We start from the raw sequence: 20567 nt of genomic DNA, 5'->3' as shown, positions 1-20567 counted from the left end.
TGTCTAGTATACTATGGTGCCGAAGGATATGGTCAGAGGTTGGGGGCTGGAATGGTTCATAAAGAACAAAATAGAGTAGGGACAGTGGACAAAAGACACAGAAATACCCGTGGAGAAAGGCAAACATGCAGAAGGGCTCATAAGAGCATCTTGTGCTGGGGTGCATGTGGAGTTACTTGAGTTTGCTGGCTTGGCGTGTGAAGCGTCTTTGTTCAGATTTGTGAACTTGGTTTTAGAGTGCGACTCTATCCCCATTGCCGCAGCTCCCCTCCTTCCCCTAATCCGTGTTAGGGCCCATTTCCTGGGCAGGAAAGGGTTTGGGCCTCACTCGGTGTCACAGGCCTGGAGTTTGCTCTCCTACATGCTGCATTCTAAAGCTCTTTTTCCAAATGTGTATGTGGGGGTGGGGGGTGGGGGAGGCATCCACACTCCTTTTCCTGGCCCCAAGAGTGGAAGGGAACACAGTGGCAGCAGTGACTCCCACCCACGGGCCTCAGGAGCTGGAGTCTAGGGTCCTAGGAGACTCATGGCGTTGTCTCCCAAAGCACCAGGCCTGCTCCAGTTCGGCCCTTTGCCCTCCTCTCTCAATGGTCTGCTTCTTGTTCCGCTTCTCGTCCCACACTACACCACTCGTCTTAAAGACCGCTTTCTCCACCTTCTGCCAGGCTCCTTCCGACTTCTTTCATACACTGGCCGCTCCCAGGGTTGGGCCTCGGCCCCATCGGTTCTCTTTGGCCCCGCTCATTCATTCCTTCTCCCATCCTCTCCTCCCTCCTTTCCTTCTCTCCTTCCTTTCCCCTCCCTCTCCCTGCCCCCTTTCCTCTCTCCTCTCTGCTCCCGCATTTCCCTTCGGCAGCCTCCGGCGGCTCTGGCACCATGCTCCGGCTCCTCCGCTTGCTGCTGCTCCTGCTGCTGCTGCCTCCCCCCGGCACCCCCGAGCCCCCGGGCTTGGCCGCTGTGTCCCCTGGTGCGCCCCCGCAGGCGCCGGATTTGCTGTACGCCGATGGACTGCGCGCCTACGCGGCAGGGGCCTGGGCGCCGGCGGTGGCACTGCTGCGGGAGGCGCTGCGGAGCCAGGCGGAGCTGGGCCGTGTGCGGCGGGACTGCGGGGCGCGCTGTGCGGCCGAGCCGGGGGCCGCGCTCCCTGCCGCGCCCCTCGACGTCCCGGGGCCTGAGTCCCCGCCCCGCCGAGCCCCCGGGGCCTGGGAGCGGCCGCTGCTCCGCGCCGCGCTGCGCCGCGCGGAGTGTCTGAGCCAGTGCGCGGCGCAGAGGCTGGGCCCCGGCGGCGCCGCGCGGTTTCGCTTGGGGAGATCGCTTCGCGACGCTTTCCGCCGCCGGGAGCCCTACAACTACCTGCAGAGGGCCTACTACCAGGTGCGCCAGCCACCCGGGCCGTGTGTGGGGTCCTGACCCGATCCACGTCGCTGTCCTACTTTCGCTCCCCAGGAGGGGGAGGAACGCCAGTGCCAGGGCTCGGGTGGGGCTGTGGGGGGCGGTCGACGGACCTCTCCTTTGGATAGACCCTTCCGAAATCACGTTCAGTATCCACTGAAGTCGTAGAGAGACAGCTTAAGGGAGAGTGCGAGCAAAGTTAGAATGGGGGGCGGAGAGGGGTCACGAAGCGGGGTAGAAGTAGATCGAAGCTGGAGGGAGGGAGGCCTGAAATCTTAGTCGGTCTTAATACGTGGGAGTGAGCGCCGCCTCTTCCTTGGGGTGAAGCGGAGCGGGTAGGGGGCGAAACCTGCCGCTAGACTGGAAGTATGTGGAGGGCGGGGGAGTGAGGGGGCAGAAGAGAGCTTCGGGAGGCTCAAACGAGGGGGCCAGGCTGAGGGCTGGGTGTCTGGGGGTGACAGAGGAGGGGTGACGGTGGACACTGCGCAGCTACTGGGACAGTAGCTGTTGCCTACGTGGCTAGGGGTGGGGGGATTGCTGGTCACACACCTCAGCTCAGGGTCCTAGAGACCTGCGGGTTTTGCCGGTCACTCAGGTCTCCTCCATTTACCACCGCACTTAGGCGTCACTTTCACCTTCTCTCCCAAACTGGGGCCTCTCCGTTCGTATCCTATGGACTCCAAAGTCTTCAGATCCCTTGCCCTAGCTGCCAAACTTCTGAGAGTCCCAAAATACTGGTGTCTAGGGAGTCTGGAGATTGAGAGGTGAGCAGTTCTGACAAACCTCTCAGGGCACTGACTCTCCCTTCCTTCCTGCTTCTCAGCTGAAGAAGTTGGACCTGGCAGCAGCTGCAGCCCACACCTTCTTTGTAGCAAACCCCACACACCTTCAGATGCGGGAGGACATGGCCAAGTACAGACGTATGTCGAGGATTCAGCCACAGAGCTTCCGGGACCTGGAGACGCCCCCACACTGGGTGAGACCTTCTGCAGGACCCCTGACCCACCCCCAGCTGTTTACTAGCAGAATCCACAGGCCTCCCTGAACTGTGGCCCTATGTATCTTGGGCATCAGGAGATCTGAGAACTGTCCTCTGACCCTGCATGGAGAGTCCTTCCTTGGGACTTAGTTTTCTTTCCGAGGATAGCTAAAGTCCCTTGTTATAACATTCTGATTCTGAGGCCCACTCCTATCTTTCCCAGGGTGAAGTGGGACCTGGACCCCATGCCTCAAATGAGACTAACACCCTTCCCCTTCTTTTCACCTCTGGATCTTGTTTGGCATTGCCTCCCCCAGGATCTCGGGTGACTGACCACTCCCCTCTCCAATAGGCAGCCTATGACTCTGGCCTAGAGCTATTGGGGCGCCAGGAGACAGGACTGGCACTGCCCAGGCTTGAGGAAGCCCTGCAGGAGAGCTTGTCCCAGATGGAGAGTTGCCGGGCTGACTGTGAGGGGCCTGAGGAACAGCAAAGGGAGGAAGAAGAGGAGGAAGGAACTGGGAGCAAGGGGGGCCTTTATGAGGCCATTGCAGGTAAAGGGCTGGGAGCGTGGACGGTACCTCGTGCCGGGGGGAGGAACTTGACAAGCCGAGTGACTTGTGTGTGTCTTCCGCAGGGCACTGGATTCGGGTCCTGCAATGCCGGCAGCGCTGTGTGGGGGACACAGCTACACGGCCTGGTCGCTTGTTCCCTGTCCCTGACTTCCTTCCCAACCAGCTGAGGAGGCTGCACGAGGCCCATGCTCAGGGTCAGTTGGGGAAGAGTGAGCCCTTGGGGGCATCGGGTTGGAAACAGGGAAGTGAAGTTTTATCTTTGATGGTATCCTGAACCCTGTCTCTCCATCCCTCCCATCTGTCTCTGGACCTGTAGTTGGTCAGGGCTCCATGGAGACCATCACATCCGGAGGACTTTATCTTGCTTTCCTTTGGCGCCATTGTGGAAAGTTCGGGAGATGGGTCACAGGGCTCCTTCTCAACTTCCTTTATTCTCTCCTCTCTTCCTCCCCTTTGAACTTTGCGCATTCAGCTCAGGTATGTTTGAGTAAGCTTTGGAAAGAAGCGGTAGTGAAGGAGCATGTCTGCCAGGGAATGGGACCTTTGGAGTTGGTTGGCATTGGGAGACTACCTTTTCCAGGTCTGTTTCTGACCTCCTGTCATTGCCGCCTCTGCCCAGGGAACAAGGCTATTATTCTCAGTCCGTATGCCCCACCCAACTCTATTGTTCCGTCTCCAGTGGGGAATCTGTCCCAGGCGCTGGAAAATGTCCTGAGTGTCCTGCTCTTCTACCCGGAAGATGAGGCTGCCAAGGAAGCTCTTAACCGGTATCAGACTCAGCTTGGGGAGCCAAGACCAGGCCTCGGGCCAAGAGAGGTAACCCCACACACTCTTACCTTGTGAAGTAGCCCTAAATCAAAAAAGTATGCCTGAGCAGTAACCTGGATCTCACCCCCCATTTTGGCCTAAACACTCTTGTCACCAGAGGCAACCCCAAGTCCAGTATTGACTTAACTCCAATCCCCACTCCCCACTTCAGACACTACTGAGTCCAAGCGCCAGCTCATCCCTCTTCTCTTAACCTCATCCCTGCCTGCCCCCATCTTATGCACACAGTTCTCCCCCAGTTTGAGCCCAGATGCCTTGAAGCTGCTGAGTTGAATAAAGAGGCGCGATGAAGTGTTGCAGAAGCATGCAGGCCGTCCTCCAGAACCTGGGGCTGCCCTCCTCTCTTCCAGCCTTAACTTCTGTGCCCCACTTAACTGCTCCTTGTCTCGCCCCCTGCTATCCGCCCCACCTCAGGACATCCGGCACTTCGTCCTCCGATCCCTTGGGGAGAAGAGACAGCTCTACTATGCCATGGAGCACCTGGGGACCAGCTTCAAGGATCCTGTGAGTAACTCCACTTCTCTCCATCCCACTTCCATGTATAAAGCTCTTAAAATAGCACCTGGCAAATAGTAAGGTTTGTTGTTGTTGTTGTTATTATCGTTATTATTAGAGTTTGGCCCAGTTCCCAGGGCTTTTCATACCTTGCTCTCTGAAAGCAGGAGAACCTTTAGGTGGTAGTTCAGAGTCTAATGTCAAGGATCGGGCTGGACTTGGTGGGTGATGGCACTTTTCTTGACTGTTCCAGGATCCCTGGACCCCAGCAGCTTTCATCCCTGAGACCCTTAGAGAAAAGCTCAGGTAGGTGATGCCTATGGTGGGAGGGGCCTGCCTGAGCTGGAGGGTGATGGAAAAGGTCCTGGGAGGCTGGGTCTAGGGAATATGGGTCTGGACTGGTCTGTACATCCACTGAGCATGTCTCTCACCCCTGAGAGAGGATCAAGAGCAGCGGTCTTGGGACCATGAGCCTCCACAGCCGAAGCCCTTGACTTACTGGAAAGGTAAGTTCCTGGGAGAGTAGAAGGCAGGAGCCTGGAGGATCTGGGAGCTTCCTGCCGAGGCCTGCCAGCTGGGGCTACTGCAAGACTTACCTTCACAGGACCCTCAACTCCCTCTAACTTGTCCCTTCCCCTACAGATGTCCTTCTCCTAGAGGGAGTAACCCTGACCCAGGATGCAAGACAGCTGAATGGGTCCGAGCGAGCAGTGTTGGACGGTCTGCTCACCCCAGCTGAGTGTGGGGTGCTGCTGCAGCTGGCCAAGGTAAGAAGACCCACGAGTAGGTGGCGTAGTTGGCTAGGGAGGAACCCTCGGGCGCGGCTGCCTGCTTCCTTGCTCTTGGGCTGCCCCATGTTCTGCCCTCTGATTCTCCAGTGGGGACTGGGCCTGCCACTGCCTCACTTCCGTGGACAAGTTAGTTTTTCTCTCAACTTAGAGGGCATGGGGTGGACATTCTGTACAAAGGAATTTTGCTAGAAATTGATAGGAAGAACAAAACAAAACAGGTGAGGGAGGATTCCTTGGAATGTTGGCCTGGCTGATGGCACGCTGGATACACAGGCCTCTTTCCCCACCCGTGGCATCCCCTCCTAGTCGGGGTTGAACGAGCCACATTCACCAGGGCGAGTCTGACATTTTTGAAGCTTCAGTCCTCATTCTAGGCTAGTGTTCCTTCAACACACGCTCTTCAAGTACCTGCTCTCTACGCAAAGCTTCTAGGTTCCAGGGAGAGTTAGGTGAACCCTGCATTCAGGAGCTCCCTGTAGAGAGAAGGAATCATATGTGGAGACGCATAATTAGAGCCACTGCCCTAAGTGTGCTAAAAGAAGTACTTACCTCATACTCTTCCAAACAGAAGTACCGAAATGCAAGGTCATAGAAGGCTTGGGTTAGGGGGTGACATTTGAGATCAATCTTAAGGATGAGTTAACCAGACAGAGAATGGGAGGAGAGTCAAGCTGTGAGGGAGAAGAACAATGTGTATTCTGGAAACTGCAGTGGAACACAGAGGTTAAGGGCATGGGCCAGCCCCCACAGTGACTACCTGTATGACCTTATGCAATGTATTTTAACATCTATGAATCTAATTTTCTCATCTATAGAATGGGGCCAAAACAGTGGTTTCTTCATAGGGTCGTTGCAGGGATTAAATGAGTTAGTACATGGTAACGGTCTTAGAAGAGTATAGAAAGTGCTCAGTATTAGCTGTCACTATTATCATCAGGCTGTGTGTTATTCAGAGATGTTATAAGGGAGAGACCCAGAAGTGGAGGCACAGGAGAGATGGTGAAGGGCCTTCTGCACCCTACCAAGGAGGTGCAGCTTATGGGAGGACTTAAGGAGGGGTTGGCGTCCGTGTTCCTGTGCAACCTGCAAGTGCGGAGTCTGGAGTCACCACCATCTTGTAGAATTGGCAGAGCCCTCTAGTGGCAGCGTAGAGAATGCAGTGGGAGAGGAGAGTAAAGGGGGAGGCCCTGGGGTGATGCGAGAGTGCCACTGCCCGGGGTCAGGTCCTCATTGCAACAGAACGAAGCGGGGGACAGATGAGAAATATTTAGAAAATCAAAGACAGGGAAGTTAAGGACTAGATCTCTGTGGAAGATGATGAAAGAATAGCGTCAAGGACAACTCCCAAGTCAGGCCTTTCTGTTCCTTGATCACGCTAAACTCGTTCTGGCCTCAGGATCTTTGTACGTGCTGTTTCTGCTGCCTGGAACATTCTTCCCTCAGATATTCAAGTGACTTCTTTATATCATTTGGTTTCAAACTAAATGTCACCTCATCAATTAGCTGTCCCCCAGCCCCTGCCTGGGCATTCTCGAAGTGATAGCTCTGTTTTCATTTTCTTTGTGACACTTATATGAATTGATCTGGTTTGTTTGTTTGTTTGTTTGTTTGTTTTTCTGAAAATATAAACCTCACGAGAGCAGAGACTTTTTCATGTTCACAGTTGTCTCCCCAGAGTCTAGCTAGAATAGTCCCTGGCACATAGTAGGTACTCAGTACAAATTTGTTGAATGAATGAATACAAGAATATAAAGTTAGGCTTGAATGACAAGGTGGTCTCTCAAAGATGAGGTTTATAATGGGGTAACTAGGTAGTGGTACTTTAACTGAGTTTCAAAGCAGGCAGAAGAACAGTAGTCAGGAAAGGGACATCCAAATACCAGGAGACCCCAGGTGATGACAGTCATGTAGGCAGCTGTGTAATTGGTACATTGCATCAAGGGTTCTCATGTTCTCCAAGAGCGTGTCAAGAGGAAAGATGTCAGAGAGAGAGAGAGAGAGAGAGAGAGAGAGAGAGAGAGAGAGCGAGCTTGGCTGGACCTGGCCTGACTGCCGAACTTCCTGCTGGGATCCTGTTTCTAGAGAGACTCCTCTATTCTTGGCTCATCAGGGATGAATAATCACACCCTGCCTGTCCCCTTTCCCTGCTGTCTTTACCCTCTCACAGGCCCCTTCTTCACTCTGACGCTGTCTAGAGTTCTGTGCACAGGTCCCTCTGTGAGTGGGATTCCAGATCTTGACTAGATAGTGACAACACAGACATGAAGATAGTCATTCTCTGGGGAAGGGCAACAGCTCAGGAAAAGAAACTACCAGAGAACTCTGGGAGCTTCCAGCTTCTTCTAGAGAATGAGAGGTTTAGAGGGAAGGTCTTGTAGCCCTGTGGGCAGTGAGGTGGAATGTAGTCTGGGACGGAAGGACAGTAACTCCAGAGTCATCTCCCTCCCTATTCAGGATGCAGCTGAGGCTGGAGCCAGGTCTGGCTATCGAGGCCGCCGCTCCCCTCACACCCCCCATGAACGCTTCGAGGGCCTCACGGTGCTCAAGGCTGCACAGGTGAGGGAAGAAGCCCCCATGCCCTGGTCTGATGCCTGGAGCTGGAGAGGAGGGTATGTAGGAGGCTGGGCACCAGCGCCTGGGCTTCTGCTGTGGAGGGGCTCTCCTGAGAGTCTTCAAGTCCTCTGCCCAGTGTTGAAGAGGGGGTGTTCCAAGACCTCAGGGCCTGAGTTCTTGTCGTGGAGCCAATGGAAGGAGTTGGTGCTGATGGACAGAGCAGGCTGCTGAAAGACTCGAAACCCACCCCTCCATCGCCTCCCTCCTTTCTTGCCCTTTCTTCCACTGCCCGCAGCTGGCCCGGGCTGGGGCTGTGGGTACTCAGGGTGCTAAGCTGCTTCTGGAGGTGAGCGAGCGTGTACGGACCTTGACTCAGGCCTACTTCTCCCCAGAAAGGCCACTGCATCTCTCCTTCACCCACCTGGTGTGCCGAAGTGCCATTGAAGGTAACTGCCAGGACCCCCACTGCTCTTCCCCAACCTCGGGCCCCTGCACATCCTCAGATTCCTCAAAGTGTGCAGGTTCTTCTTCACTCCTGAAAGACTCTGACTCCCCTGCCCAGGTTGGGGCCTGGCCTCTCTGCCCAGCTGTGACCCCCGAGCTGTAGGGTGGATGGTGGTGGATGGGCATAGGGGCATAGAAGCATTCACCACACCCCTTTGCTTTCTAGGGGAGCAAGAGCAGCGCATGGACCTGAGTCACCCGGTGCATGCTGACAACTGCATCCTGGACCCTGACACTGGAGAGTGTTGGCGGGAGCCCCCAGCCTATACCTATCGAGACTACAGGTGGGTGGCCCTCCAGGGTCAGGCAGGTCAGGCCTGGATTGGGATCTCACTGCCTCTTGTTTTCCTCCCCCAGTGGACTCCTCTACCTCAATGATGACTTCCAGGGTGGGGACCTGTTCTTCACAGAGCCCAACGCCCTCACCGTCAGGGTAAGTGAGGTGGGGGGGGGGGGGTTGTGACAGGGAGCCAGGCTGTGGGCTCAGGATTCAAAACAGAAGGTTCCCAGAGGCAAATGCAGGGAAATGGCTGGGGCCACCTTAACCCTTTCCTGCCCTCTCCACCATTTGTCTGTGTTCAGGGGTTCTCCTAGCAGAGGTTGATCACGTCCTCCAGGAGGTCCCGAAGTGGCCCCTCCAGATCCTAGTTCCAGGTAGAAACTAGGGGCTAGAATTGGGTAGAAGGAGAGGAGCAGTGATTTCTCATCATCTATTACTCTGTCTTACCCAACTACCTCCTTCTCTGCTCACCAGTACCAGCTACCTATAATCCAAGCCCTGCTTGGGGTGGAAATGTCCCTAAGATCCTTATCTCCAGTCCCCGGAGTCTGGTCCTACACTCATTCCCACAGATTGCTTCATACACAGTTCAAAGGATTGCACAGGAAAAGTCAGAGCACCGGGGGTGGGGGTGATGGAACCAGCAGGAGGCCCTTCATGGAGGCCCCTTCTCCCTCTGGCTCCAACTCCTCTAGCTTCAGTCTGGCATTTGTGCTCCCCAAGTGGGGGCCAATTTCCCATTTGTCCCAAGATAGATGCTCAGTTAAGGAGTGGGATGTGATGGGCAAGAGAGCTGACCTTTCGGTGCTCCCTGCTCCATCCTGCTCTAGTGGTCAGGGCCAGGTTCTCTGAGGCCCTATTTCTGAAGCTGAACCTGTCCTCATCCTCCAGGCTCAGGTTCGTCCTCGCTGTGGACGCCTCGTGGCCTTCAGTTCCGGTGGGGAGAATCCCCATGGTGTGTGGGCTGTGACGCGGGGCCGGCGCTGTGCCCTGGCGCTGTGGCACACGTGGGCACCTGAGCACAGGGAACAGGTGAGGAGGAGCAGGCATAGGAAGGGATATCTCTCCTGGTGTGTGAAGCGTGGGGAGGCTGACAGGTGAGGGACAGGGACTGAGATGACTCAGGGAGGGTCCTTGGGGCAGGGTGGATGCAGAGTATTGGGTCAGACTCTCTTCCCACCTCCCAGGAGTGGACAGAAGCCAAAGAGCTGCTGCAGGAGCCAGAGGAGGAGGAAGAGGAGGAGGAGGAGGAAGAGGAAGAAGAAAAAGAGGAAGAGGAAAAGGAAAAAATGCCCAGCAGAGACCCTTCTCCAGAGCCCCCTAGCCGCCGGCTTCAGCGTGTCCAGCGCGGCAAGTCTGGGAAGCCTCCTCGGGTCCGAGAGGAGCTATGAAGGGCTGAGCCAGCTCCTTGGGGATGTGGCCACTGACTTGTGAAGGGCTATCTTGATGCCAGGACCCACAAGAAGCTCCCATGTGACAGGAGCAGAACAGTGACCTCTCTGTCTCTGTACCCCCACAGTCTTGGGGATCACAAGGGCTGTCCAGCACCGGACTCAGAGGACACTTCACAGACCAACCTAGAGCTCACCAGGCCTGGGGAGCCAGGCCTGGCCCTAGTTGATGGACCTCCTACCCTAGGACAGACGGGAGACAATGCTTCCCTAGAAAGAAATGGCAGGGGGTGGCGGGCTGACTGCTTCATATGAAGAGAGGGGAGAATAACCCTACTGCCCCCTCCTAGCCTGTCAATAAAGAACATGAAGGTCCCTCAGCCAGGGCCAGTCAAGTGTGTTCTGTCTCCGTGGCTGTGGCCGTTGAAGGTGGGAGTGGTTCTAGCTGACCTGGGAGGAGACAGGTGTCTTTGGGCCTCCCAGAGGCAGGGCCATTTAAGCCTGTGATTTGTCAGGGAAATCTCTGCCACCTGCTCCCCTCATGCAAATGAACCCAAACCCCTGACAGCTGCTCCTTGGGCCTCCAACTCTAAGCCCTGTCTTCCCTCTGAGCTTGGCCAAGACTTAGGGCAGCCTGATCCTTCTGCCTTCTGCCTTCACAGCCCCAGCAGGACCCTGTGAGTCATGGGGGCCAGGAGTGGGCCAGACCCCAGGTGGGAGCATGGGATGGGGTTGCCCTCCACTTGCAATCCTTTCTCTGCCCAGACTACGGGGAGGCCTGTCCATCCTTCTCTCTGAATCCCTTGTACCTCCCCCTGCCCCCCAGGATCAGACCCTGGGGCAGCTGGATGGGGTTTGTTGGGAAGAAGGATTATCCAGATCAGTCCCTTCTAATCTCAGCTCCTGCCTGCACACTTCCTATATTCACCAGAACCCTCTTCCCCCACCACCCTGAGCTAAAGGACACAGTTTTGGGTATTGACAATGGGCCATCTCTCACCCTTGTATTCTGGCTCTTGGACTGGTTGCTAGGTAGGCCCTGACTGTCAAGATCATCACCACTGGTGGGGGCCAAGGCCTGAGGGGGCTGCTGGAGCTATGGTGGCTACTGCTCTTTTGCACCCTCCCAAACCCTAACCCTTAATCCTCACAGCTTTACTCTAATCCCATGGGGCCTGATGCTCGTCTCTCTGCCTGCAAAGAGACAGACCAGGGAAGCACCCCTTCCACCCCTCCTTCCTCCAGAGCTGCCTGTGGGGGGCTGCTCCTCTGTGGTCCCACAGTCCTGCTCCTTCCCCTCCCCCATGCTGGGCCCAAGTGTCTCTGGAAGCCACACGCCTCTCTCCCTGTCCTCTTCCCCCACCCCTGCCAGCTGATTCATTTGCCTGACCTGGTTGGCCCTCCCCTCCCCTGTCAGTGCCCCCCCTTCGAGTGCCCAGAGTGGGGCCAGGCCAGGCCAGTTCCTCTGGCAGCAGAGCCAGGGCAGGTGACGGGCTGGCATCACAGCTGAAGGGGTGAGGAGACGCCTGGGAACCGGAGCTGGAAACCTGGGAGAGGTCCAGTCAGAGCCCAAGTAAGAGGGAGCTGGCCTGGTTCCGCTCTCTGGAGCTGGGGGCTGCAGGGAGAGCTCGGGCAGGGCTGGGGCTGGCAGCACAGGATCCAGACTTGGAGGGGCTGGTGGGGGAGGTGGTGCCGGACACTCAGTCATTTCCTTATTTCTTGGAGTGGGTTCCAGTCCTCATGAGGAGTCTTGTGTGGGATGTGAGGGACAGAAACGTGGTCTGGTGGGGATCCCCCTACAACTACCCCATGTTCCTGACAGGAGCCGGAGGGACCCCTCAACTTGCCAGCCATGGGGGAGATGGAACAGCTGCGGCAGGAAGCGGAGCAGCTCAAGAAGCAGATTGCCGTAACTTCAGAACCTTCTCATTGGGGACCCCAGGAAACAAGGAACTGGGGACACGAGGGAGTGTGGCCTGAGGGGAAGGAGGCTAAATTCATTCCTGAGTGACACCTTAGAGACGTCTAACCTGGAAATTACCAGAGACTTCCTGAACTTGGGTCTCATATTTGAGATGCCGCCAAACAGTAGAGCCCCAAGCCTACCTACCTCAGAGGCACACGTGTCGCACCCCGCCCCTGCCCTTTCCTCCCCTGATGTCTGCTTTTCCTCCCCAGGATGCCAGGAAAGCCTGTGCTGACATTACTCTGGCAGAGGTGAGACTCCTGTCCCCCTGAGGCGCTTGCGGGTAGGGGAAGGGATGGGAGCTCCCTGACTAGCCCAAGCTTTAGTACAGCATGTTCTTGGAATGAGGAATGATATTAATTAATTCATTCAACAAACAATGAGATCTGCTTTGGGCCATGCACTGTATTGGAAGCATCATATTGGAGGCTAAGGACAAGATGCTGTCCCTATCCTCATCCATAAAACAAGACTGGTTACATCCCCTCACCTCCCAGGGTGTAGATAGAGAGGGATAGTACTTTGGAAATCACAAAGCCCTGTAGACTCCAGTTACTAGTTGTCTAATATTGTACTTCGTCAATTCTAAGATGCACATTTTTTCACATTTTGACATTTCTGAAATCAAGATGCATCCAATACTGGATGATACCTTACAATGAAAACTGGAATTATTTTTTTCTCAGTGATACATAAAAGAAAGGCGCTTCTTAGAGTCTGTAGCATCTTAGACAGGATTAAATATCCTGAACACTTACCATGAGCCAGACACCAGTTTATTTTCATGACAACCCCGTAAGGTAGGTGCTATAAAAATTTTATAGATGAGAGAACAGGCTCAGAGAGGTTAAGTAACTTGCCCAAAATAACAGAGCAGGTAAATGGCAGGTCAAATCTATTGGCCCTGGAGCCTCAGCCTGTCTAGAAGCTGGATAGGGTTTAAGGGGCATAGGACCATAAATTTCAGGAGGTGCAGTTCAAGGTCATGGTGATACTTTGGGTACCAAGTTAAAGAGATGGTCATGCTGCAGTGGTGTGGGGGCAGGTTCCTAGTGGTTGGGAACGGTCGAATGTGTGCATCTCTTCCTAAGTTCATGTTCAGTGAACTTTCAAGTCACACTGGTAATTTGAAATTGGTCAAGGTGGGAGAATTACAGGATAGAAATCACCCTCCCGCCTCCCCCCTGTCCTCCCCCGTCCCACACTGGAGAGGCGGTTGTTAAACACTTAACATGCCACTGGACATACATGTAGCTCCCTCCCACGTCAACCCTGAGCCACTCTAGGCAGCGACTTATTTCTCTAAGGCTGGGGGCCTGACCTGGAGCCTGGTATGAAACAGAAACTTGTACAGATTGGTGGCTGTAACACTGACATCTGGGCACATACCCTGCTCACCTGATTTCTAATGCCCCCTTTTCTGCAGCTGGTGTCTGGCCTAGAGGTCGTGGGACGAGTCCAGATGCGGACGCGGCGGACATTAAGGGGACACCTGGCCAAGATCTATGCCATGCACTGGGCCACTGACTCCAAGTGAGGCTTGAGAGGTGCCCAGAGGGGAGGGGGAGGCAGGAAGGAGGCATTTGGGTGACATGGGTTATCCTCTCCCCAGGTTGCTGGTAAGTGCCTCGCAAGATGGAAAGCTGATCGTGTGGGACACCTATACCACCAATAAGGTACCAGGCCTGCCTCCCGCCCCTCCATCACCATGTCCTTCCTTGGGAGACTTTATGCCTACCCTCCCCACCTGGGAGCTCAGCCCGGGTCCTGTCTCTGCCCACCCCGCCCTCCTGCAGGTGCACGCCATTCCACTGCGCTCCTCCTGGGTCATGACTTGTGCCTATGCCCCATCAGGGAACTTCGTAGCATGTGGGGGCCTAGACAACATGTGCTCCATCTACAGCCTCAAGTCCCGTGAGGGCAATGTCAAGGTCAGCCGGGAGCTCTCTGCTCACACAGGTAAGAGACCCTCGCCCCATTCTGTCCCAAGGGGTCCAGGGAAGCCCCTAGCATGGCCAGTTGTGGCTGGCTCTCCAACCAGGGCCCTGTCCTAACCACCCCCAGGTTATCTCTCCTGCTGCCGCTTCCTGGACGACAACAACATCGTAACCAGCTCAGGGGACACCACGTGGTAAGGACAGAACACTGTGGGTTCTGGGCTTGGGAGGCAGTTCCGTCCTGGCCTTTCTCTGTGACAGTCTCATCTCCCGGCAGCGCTCTGTGGGATATTGAGACCGGGCAGCAGAAGACTGTGTTTGTGGGACACACGGGGGACTGCATGAGCCTGGCTGTGTCTCCCGACTTCAAACTCTTCATTTCGGGGGCCTGTGATGCCAGCGCCAAGCTCTGGGACGTGCGGGAGGGGACCTGCCGGCAGACTTTCACCGGCCATGAGTCGGACATCAATGCCATCTGCGTGAGCCCCCTCTGTGCTCTGACTCCTGGGACGGCCCCCCACACACACGTCCTTCGCCCCCTCCCAGAGCTCCCTACACCTTTCTTTTTAACTTTTTACTTTGAAATAATTTCACCTGACAGAAAAGTTACGAAAGTAACGGTGCCCATTCCCACTCCTACTCCCATCTACGCGTTCGGGCTGACGTTTCACATTTGCTTTATTACTCTTTCTCTGTAGAGGAGGGGAGGAAGGGATGGATAGATAAATACATACACCGAGATGTAGATATAGATACATTTTGGTGTTATTTTTTTCCTTAGGTCTTTTAAGAGTAAGTTGTGGACATTGGGCCCCTTTACTCTTTAATATTTCAGTGTGTATTTCCTAAAAACAAGGCCATTGATATAATATCAATGATATGATATAATTGATATAATTCTTAAAATTGGGAAATTTAACGATGACACGACACTATAGTCTGCAGTCTATATTCACATCTCACCAATTATCCCAAAAATGTCCTAATAGCAGTGTTATTATTATTATTTTTTCTGCTGGGAACATGTATTGCATTTTCTTGCCACGTCTTCTTGGTTTCCTGTAAACTGAAACTATTTTTCTAAATTTGTCTTTCATGACATTGACATTTTTGAAGAGTACAAACCAATTTTCTGCAGACTTTTCCTCTATTTGAGTTGATCTGACATTTCCTTATGGTGAGATTCAGGTTATGCATTTGTACTTGGCCCTGCTCCTACACTCTCTGATCCAGCTGACTGTAGTTGGAAGAGTCTGGGACAACCTCTGCCCTTCTAGCCATGTGACTCTGGGCAAGCTGCTTGCCCTCCCTCAGCCTTGTGGGAATAATGCCTGCCTGCTGGGCTGTCATGAGGAGCAAGTGAAAGGTGTTGGGGAGCCACTGGCTTGCATGGTAAATGTCAGCCGGAAGAACAATGCTGCAGTCAGGAAAGGGACAGGCAGGGAAGCTGAGGGAAGCGGCTTGCCCGGGAGCTACCAGGGCAGGCGCCAGGGGGAGGGCAGGAGAGGCAGGTGCTGCCCAGGTCTGAGTCCTGACCCTCTTGCCACCTATGCCCTCAGTTCTTCCCCAACGGAGAGGCCATCTGCACAGGCTCAGACGACGCCTCCTGCCGCCTCTTTGACCTGCGGGCAGACCAGGAGCTGACTGCCTACTCCCACGAGAGCATCATCTGTGGTATCACATCTGTGGCCTTCTCCCTCAGTGGCCGCCTGCTCTTCGCAGGCTACGATGACTTCAACTGCAATGTCTGGGATTCCATGAAGGGCGAGCGCGTGGGTAAGGACCAGCCCCTCTTTTGCTGTTCCCTAATTACTGGATAACTCTGAGCTCTACCCTTGGAATCGGGTCCCTCTTGTTTCCCATCTCTCAAAGACAAAGTTGCTCAAAGGGGTCCTTTCCCACCCAATGCCATAGCTGCTCCCCACCTAAGGAGCTCCTTCAGGTTATCCCCAGGCCTGAAGGCCTTGAATGTTCAGTCAGGTCTGGGTTTCAGGGGCATCGGCTGAAGGAAGGAGCAGCCTCAGGGAACTGTGCAATGATCAGAATCAAGATCTAGAATGACCTGAGGGCCCCGACCCAACCTAGGGGATTATCTAGGACCAGCCTGGTCTGAAGTTAAACCAATGTGGTTTCTTCTCTTAGAAGCCAAGTGCCAAATGAAAGTAACGCTGGCTAGAGAATCAGGATCCAAAGCCTAATTCTGTGGCTTACTTTCTGAGTGCCCTTGGGCAAGTCATTTCTCTGGGCCACTGACTCTATAGTCTCTTCCTTTAGAAACAAAGGAACAGCATGAAAGGGTTACTTTCCTCATTTTCCAGCACCCATTAAGGTGCCCCCCGCTTTTCACAAAACACACTGACACTTGCAACTTTTCCCTGCCCCTCCCTGCCTTCCCCACCCCAGCCACCCCAGGTTCTTGACAGAAAGATCGGCCTCAAGAAAAACCCCACCGCTTAGGGCTAATCCTCTTTCAGTCTTCCAGTCTCCATAGGGGCTGAAGAGTCCCAATTCATCCTAACGTAGAATTCCTGCTCATGCACACACGCTCCCTGCCAGATCAGCATGGGGAGAAAGGCTAACTCCTCTCCCTTTTCCTCAGGTATCCTCTCTGGCCATGACAACAGGGTCAGCTGCCTGGGGGTCACAGCTGATGGGATGGCAGTGGCCACTGGTTCCTGGGACAGCTTCCTCAAAATTTGGAACTGAGGAGGCTGGAGGAGGGGAGGTAAAAGGCCATGAAGACACTCAGCTGTCCCCTCCCCTGCCCAATTTCTTTAAGGTTCCTTTAAGGATTTCTCTTCTATACCCTAGCTGCTATTCCCACCAAGCTTTCTCCTTTGAGGACAGTGGGGCACATGGGGAGTATGCCTTTGGGAGGCAGTATCAGGGACACAGGGGCAGAGAACTGCCCCATCTTCTCCTATGGCCTCCCCTCTCCATGACAGCTTCTCCCACTTCTCCCACAATGAGCAAGGACAACTGGCCCCTCCCTAGCCCTTGGCAGGCCCAGCAGGCTTCCAGCGTGAGGCCCCAGGCCCTAGGATTTTTTCCCCCGGAGCTACAACCTTTATCCCGACCTGGAGGGCACAGGGTGCTCAGTCTTATGACCATGTCTCTGGCAGCACAGGGTCCTGGCCCCCTTCTTCATGCTTTCTCCTTTTTTCTACCTTTTTCTTCTCTCCTAAAGTACCTGCAATAAAGTATAGCACCCTGGTTTGTCTGTGATGTTTGGCTTCCACTTACTTCTGTTCCAGAAAGATTCAGTTCCCATTTAAGTAATAAAGTATTACAGGTGTAGTGATAAATGTTGGGTACCAGACAGCTTGTGGGCAGAAAGTAGGGCAGAAGCAGAAGCCCAAGCCTTGTGGGGAAGGCCCGAGCTGGGGCAAGAGAGAAGGTATTCATCGGATGGCTGGGGAGCATGTGTGCAGAAGTACACTATAGCCTGCCTATGGCATGTATGTGTGTGTTTGTACAGGAGAGTTACATTGAGAAAGAATTATAAAAGGCCTTGAATGCCAAGCTAGAGTCTAGACTTTATCCTGAGGGCAATGGGGAGCCATTGAAGTTTTGAACAGAGAAGTAACGTGGTCAGCTATGCTTCTCAGAAGGATGATCCTAGCAGCAGTGTGGGTTAATACAGTGGAGGGAGGGGAGACAGAAGGGAACGGAAGGAAACAGGTAGGAGGCAGATGGTAAGACATGTTAGAACAATAGGACAGAGGGGGCAGAGATTAAAGATACAGAGTCACCAAGATTTAGTGACCAAGTAAAAGGATATGGGATATTAAGAGGGAAAGATTCAAAATGATGGCCAAGGTTTGGGTTTGGGCAACTGGGTGGATAATCCTGCTACTCATAGAAATAAAGAAGAGAGGCTGAGAAATAGCCTTTTGGGGAAATAGAACAAATCTAACTTTAGACGAACCAACTTTTAAGAGCCTATGGGGCAGCTGGATAAAGGTCAGGGTTAGAGAGACTTGGAAGTTACCAGAATACAGGTTAGTAGCAGCTAATCTCTAGAAGTGAACACCTAGGAAGAGCAAGAGGAAAGAGCCAGGGACAGAGCCCTGGGGAACACCAGGATTTAAGGGAGGTATCGGTGTGGGCACTCAGGCTAGGGAACACAAGCTCCTTGGGCTGCCTTTCTACATACAGAGGACCCAGTAATAGGTTTAGGTATAACACTTAACGACAGCATTTAAAATCACTTCCTTTAATATACAAGAAACACATAAGACACACAAAAAGCCCAAGAAAACTCTCAGTTCCCGAGTTGGTAGCTCAGGGGGTCAAAGAAAATGAGCCTTTCCAGTCTCCTAGGGAAAGGGGTGAGGAGACGTGAAACATCACTAAGCCCCTGGTTAACCTAGGGCTGGGACCACACACAGCCTAGTTCTCTACCAAGGCAAAGTGCTGATTTTCCTTGTCATGGTCCTGGCCTTGCTCCCACGCTCGTCTTCCAGTTCCCAGAAGGTGTCCAGTTCCCAGAATGGTCCCTTCCTTTAGTTCCCTAATGTTTTCACTCAAGGGAGAAGGTCGCTTACCCTGCAAAAGGCAGTGTGCAAGGGAAGGTGGTTGTTCAGGAGATGGATGATCAGGTAAAAGGACCTCCCACCCTCTACATTGGATTTCCTAGTATTAGCTTTCACTCTCTTTCCCTTTACCTGTCGTGGTGCCAGAGTCCCGGGAGAGTTGTCATCCTGTAGGATGGTGAGGGGAGATCTCCCTAGTATCTTGCCGTTTGGTTTTCGTCTATTGAGTTTAGAACCTAGAGTGGGTAAGGAGTTAAAGCAAGGAGCCAAAATTAGGGGTTTACAGTTTATTCTTCCTAAACTATCTGTGGACATTATCCCAGAACATGATCCCAAATTCTCTTCCCTATACCTTGCCTTTAGGTTCTGTACCTGAAGATCTGGGTGTCTCAAGGTCTCTCAGGGGCTTGTCTGAGCCCTGGCTGGCCATAGGGGTTTCTGAGGGTTGTCCTGTTTCCTCCTCGGAAAACACTTGCTTGGAAGGGAGCTCAGTCTGACTCCCAGGTGCCATCTGGTCCTCAAGGGAAAACTGGGTGCCCACAGGCAAGTCCAATTCAGAAGATGAAGGTGCCTCTAGGGGCAGAACAGTCTCTGGGGAAAGGTTCGATTTGGGACCTTCGGTCTCAAATATTTCACTCAGCTCTTTCACCAGAGGACTTGGGGGCTCTAGAGGGGAGAAGTGAAGTGAGACAGTGACCCTCTAATACAAATTCTTCAGCAAGGAGGAAAACATACAGAAGCCTTAGGATTCATGCCCCAGTGGGTGAAAAATTGGGAAGAGGGAAATTGAGGTGGGAGGGAGCAAAATGGTGGGAAGAGTGAGATGAGTTCAAAATAAGAGGTTAGAGGTCCCTTTAAGGAGGAGTCCTGAGAAGATAGCTTCATTGACCCCACCCAAGGATGCTAGCTGACAGCCTTATCAGAATTCCCTGGGCCTAACACTTACCTCCACTGCTGGTCTTCATAGGTGTCCGTGCAATGCCAAGGGTAGGAGAGCGGGGATCTGAGCCCTGGGCCTGATTAGAACCTTCCAGCTGGTCCCCTGCTGGTAGGTTTGGCTGTGGAGAGCTCTCCACCTGTCAGGACCAAAGTCTAGAAAAGTCTGGGCCCTGACTCTTCTCTCTTAAGTCTCCAGCCTCAGGCCAGATGTTCCAGGCAGGAATTGCTAAGGCCTTTAGATATTCAGCCTACCCCACCCGCTGAGTTGAGAATGTGGAAAATGAGGCTTCAAAGTAGAGAAGCGGAGGGCTCTCTCAGAATCAGATTAGGCAGAGGCCCAAGAATTCGGACAGTTTCTCTGCTTACCCCACACCTGGCCCAGAGTACCTGGATGGGAGTGCGCAGGATGCCGGCACTTGGTGAACGCGGGTCCGCCACTCGAGCCAGATGCTTGTTGTGCGGCGGAGGCCGCGCTGGAGTGACTGGGACGCTCTTGGCTGAGCCCATCTCAACCAGAACAGGGTGGGGCAAGGCCCGGCCCGGGGCAAGGAGGGGATGCCTGTGAGAAGTTACTCAGGTCACCGCGACCATGTCCGACCTCGCACTCCAGACCACCCGATCTTCCCAGTTACTAGCTAAGGAACCTCCTGGCCGCTAGGCCAAAAGCCTCTGCGGGGACAATAACTGGCGCAGCTGACTAGGCGGCTCATTCTGGGTCTGCCGGGCCCTCTAATTTATTCAAATCACACTTACCAGGCCCCAAATTCACCTTGGGGTGCACTGCTGCTCAAGCCTCAACTCCCGAGATAAGTTTCAAACCTCCCGCCACGCCCCCTACTGTAACCCTATTGGCTGAGTCGACGCAGACTCCTATAGGCCCGCTATGTGAGACCCGCCTCCACTGCAGGAAGCCATTGGGTTGGGTAGACGTCGCTCAAGGGGACCAGGGGGCCAATGGGCAGCAGCTTGGCTTGTCCTGGAGTGACGCCTCTTTGATAAAAGGGAACTTTTGTTCTGTATTGCGCCACGAGTTGTTCATCGTGAGACTCTGAGGAGTCCCAGTCTTCGCTTTTGAGACCTTGAGTTTAAAAACCAAATTATTTTATTTTAAAAAGAGAACAAGGAATTATTACGCTATTATATACAGATCCAAGAGGAGATGGAATTATGAAGATTTTTCTGAGGCGAGAGAAATAGTAATCCTTACTCGTTGGTGGCATTATCAATCACTAACCTCTCAAACTTCGCCTCATTGGATAGCCTCTTTTCAAATACCAAGAACACAGCAGCCTGTCTATTTTCCGATTGGACTAGTCCCCAAGAAAGTTTCTGAGATTGGTTTAAACAACCGTCAGTTTCTGCTCTTCAATAGAAGGCACGCGAAGGGTCTGTAGGGATCTCA

General features: G+C 53.7%; 3 protein-coding genes across 9 annotated transcripts; 2 read left to right on the top strand and 1 right to left on the bottom strand.

Annotated features, from left to right (window-relative positions):
• The first annotated feature begins 876 nt into the window (after positions 1 to 876).
• P3H3 (prolyl 3-hydroxylase 3) lies at positions 877 to 10168 on the top strand. The gene is made up of 15 exons (XM_016162819.2): positions 877 to 1374; positions 2216 to 2368; positions 2724 to 2925; positions 3009 to 3140; positions 3626 to 3762; positions 4189 to 4278; positions 4523 to 4575; positions 4708 to 4775; positions 4912 to 5036; positions 7515 to 7616; positions 7909 to 8059; positions 8284 to 8401; positions 8475 to 8550; positions 9289 to 9429; positions 9585 to 10168. The coding sequence occupies exons 1-15, from the start codon at positions 877 to 879 to the stop codon at positions 9786 to 9788; spliced, it is 2250 nt and encodes a 749-aa protein (XP_016018305.2). The 3' UTR covers positions 9789 to 10168.
• Positions 10169 to 10286: 118 nt separating this feature from the next.
• GNB3 (G protein subunit beta 3) lies at positions 10287 to 16906 on the top strand. 2 transcript variants are annotated; one of them, XM_016162823.2, is made up of 10 exons: positions 10287 to 11361; positions 11611 to 11697; positions 11967 to 12005; positions 13181 to 13287; positions 13367 to 13430; positions 13551 to 13713; positions 13819 to 13885; positions 13969 to 14170; positions 15251 to 15467; positions 16291 to 16906. In XM_016162823.2, the coding sequence occupies exons 2-10, from the start codon at positions 11641 to 11643 to the stop codon at positions 16395 to 16397; spliced, it is 1023 nt and encodes a 340-aa protein (XP_016018309.1). In that variant the 5' UTR covers positions 10287 to 11361; positions 11611 to 11640; the 3' UTR covers positions 16398 to 16906. The 2 variants fall into 2 exon arrangements, with proteins under 2 accessions (XP_016018309.1, XP_036093056.1); XM_036237163.1 differs by having other exon boundaries at positions 10287 to 10465; positions 16291 to 16904.
• Positions 16907 to 17891: 985 nt separating this feature from the next.
• Positions 17892 to 20529, bottom strand: CDCA3 (cell division cycle associated 3). 6 transcript variants are annotated; one of them, XM_036237165.1, is made up of 6 exons: positions 20400 to 20529; positions 19553 to 19724; positions 19173 to 19302; positions 18584 to 18892; positions 18359 to 18462; positions 17892 to 18239 (listed from the first exon to the last, which is right to left on the bottom strand). In XM_036237165.1, the coding sequence occupies exons 2-6, from the start codon at positions 19670 to 19672 to the stop codon at positions 18084 to 18086; spliced, it is 819 nt and encodes a 272-aa protein (XP_036093058.1). In that variant the 5' UTR covers positions 19673 to 19724; positions 20400 to 20529; the 3' UTR covers positions 17892 to 18083. The 6 variants fall into 6 exon arrangements, with proteins under 6 accessions (XP_036093058.1, XP_036093059.1, XP_036093060.1 ...); XM_036237166.1 differs by lacking the exon at positions 20400 to 20529 and adding an exon at positions 19919 to 20334 and having other exon boundaries at positions 18584 to 18817; XM_036237167.1 differs by lacking the exon at positions 20400 to 20529 and adding an exon at positions 19919 to 20331 and having other exon boundaries at positions 18584 to 18799.
• Between the last annotated feature and the right edge of the window lie 38 nt (positions 20530 to 20567).

This window comes from Rousettus aegyptiacus, unplaced genomic scaffold (assembly GCF_014176215.1).
Source record: "Rousettus aegyptiacus isolate mRouAeg1 unplaced genomic scaffold, mRouAeg1.p scaffold_m13_p_2, whole genome shotgun sequence".
NCBI lineage: Eukaryota > Metazoa > Chordata > Mammalia > Chiroptera > Pteropodidae > Rousettus > Rousettus aegyptiacus.
The sequence above is the reverse complement of the archived record's forward strand: the minus strand, read 5'-3'. Positions and strand labels throughout refer to the sequence as shown.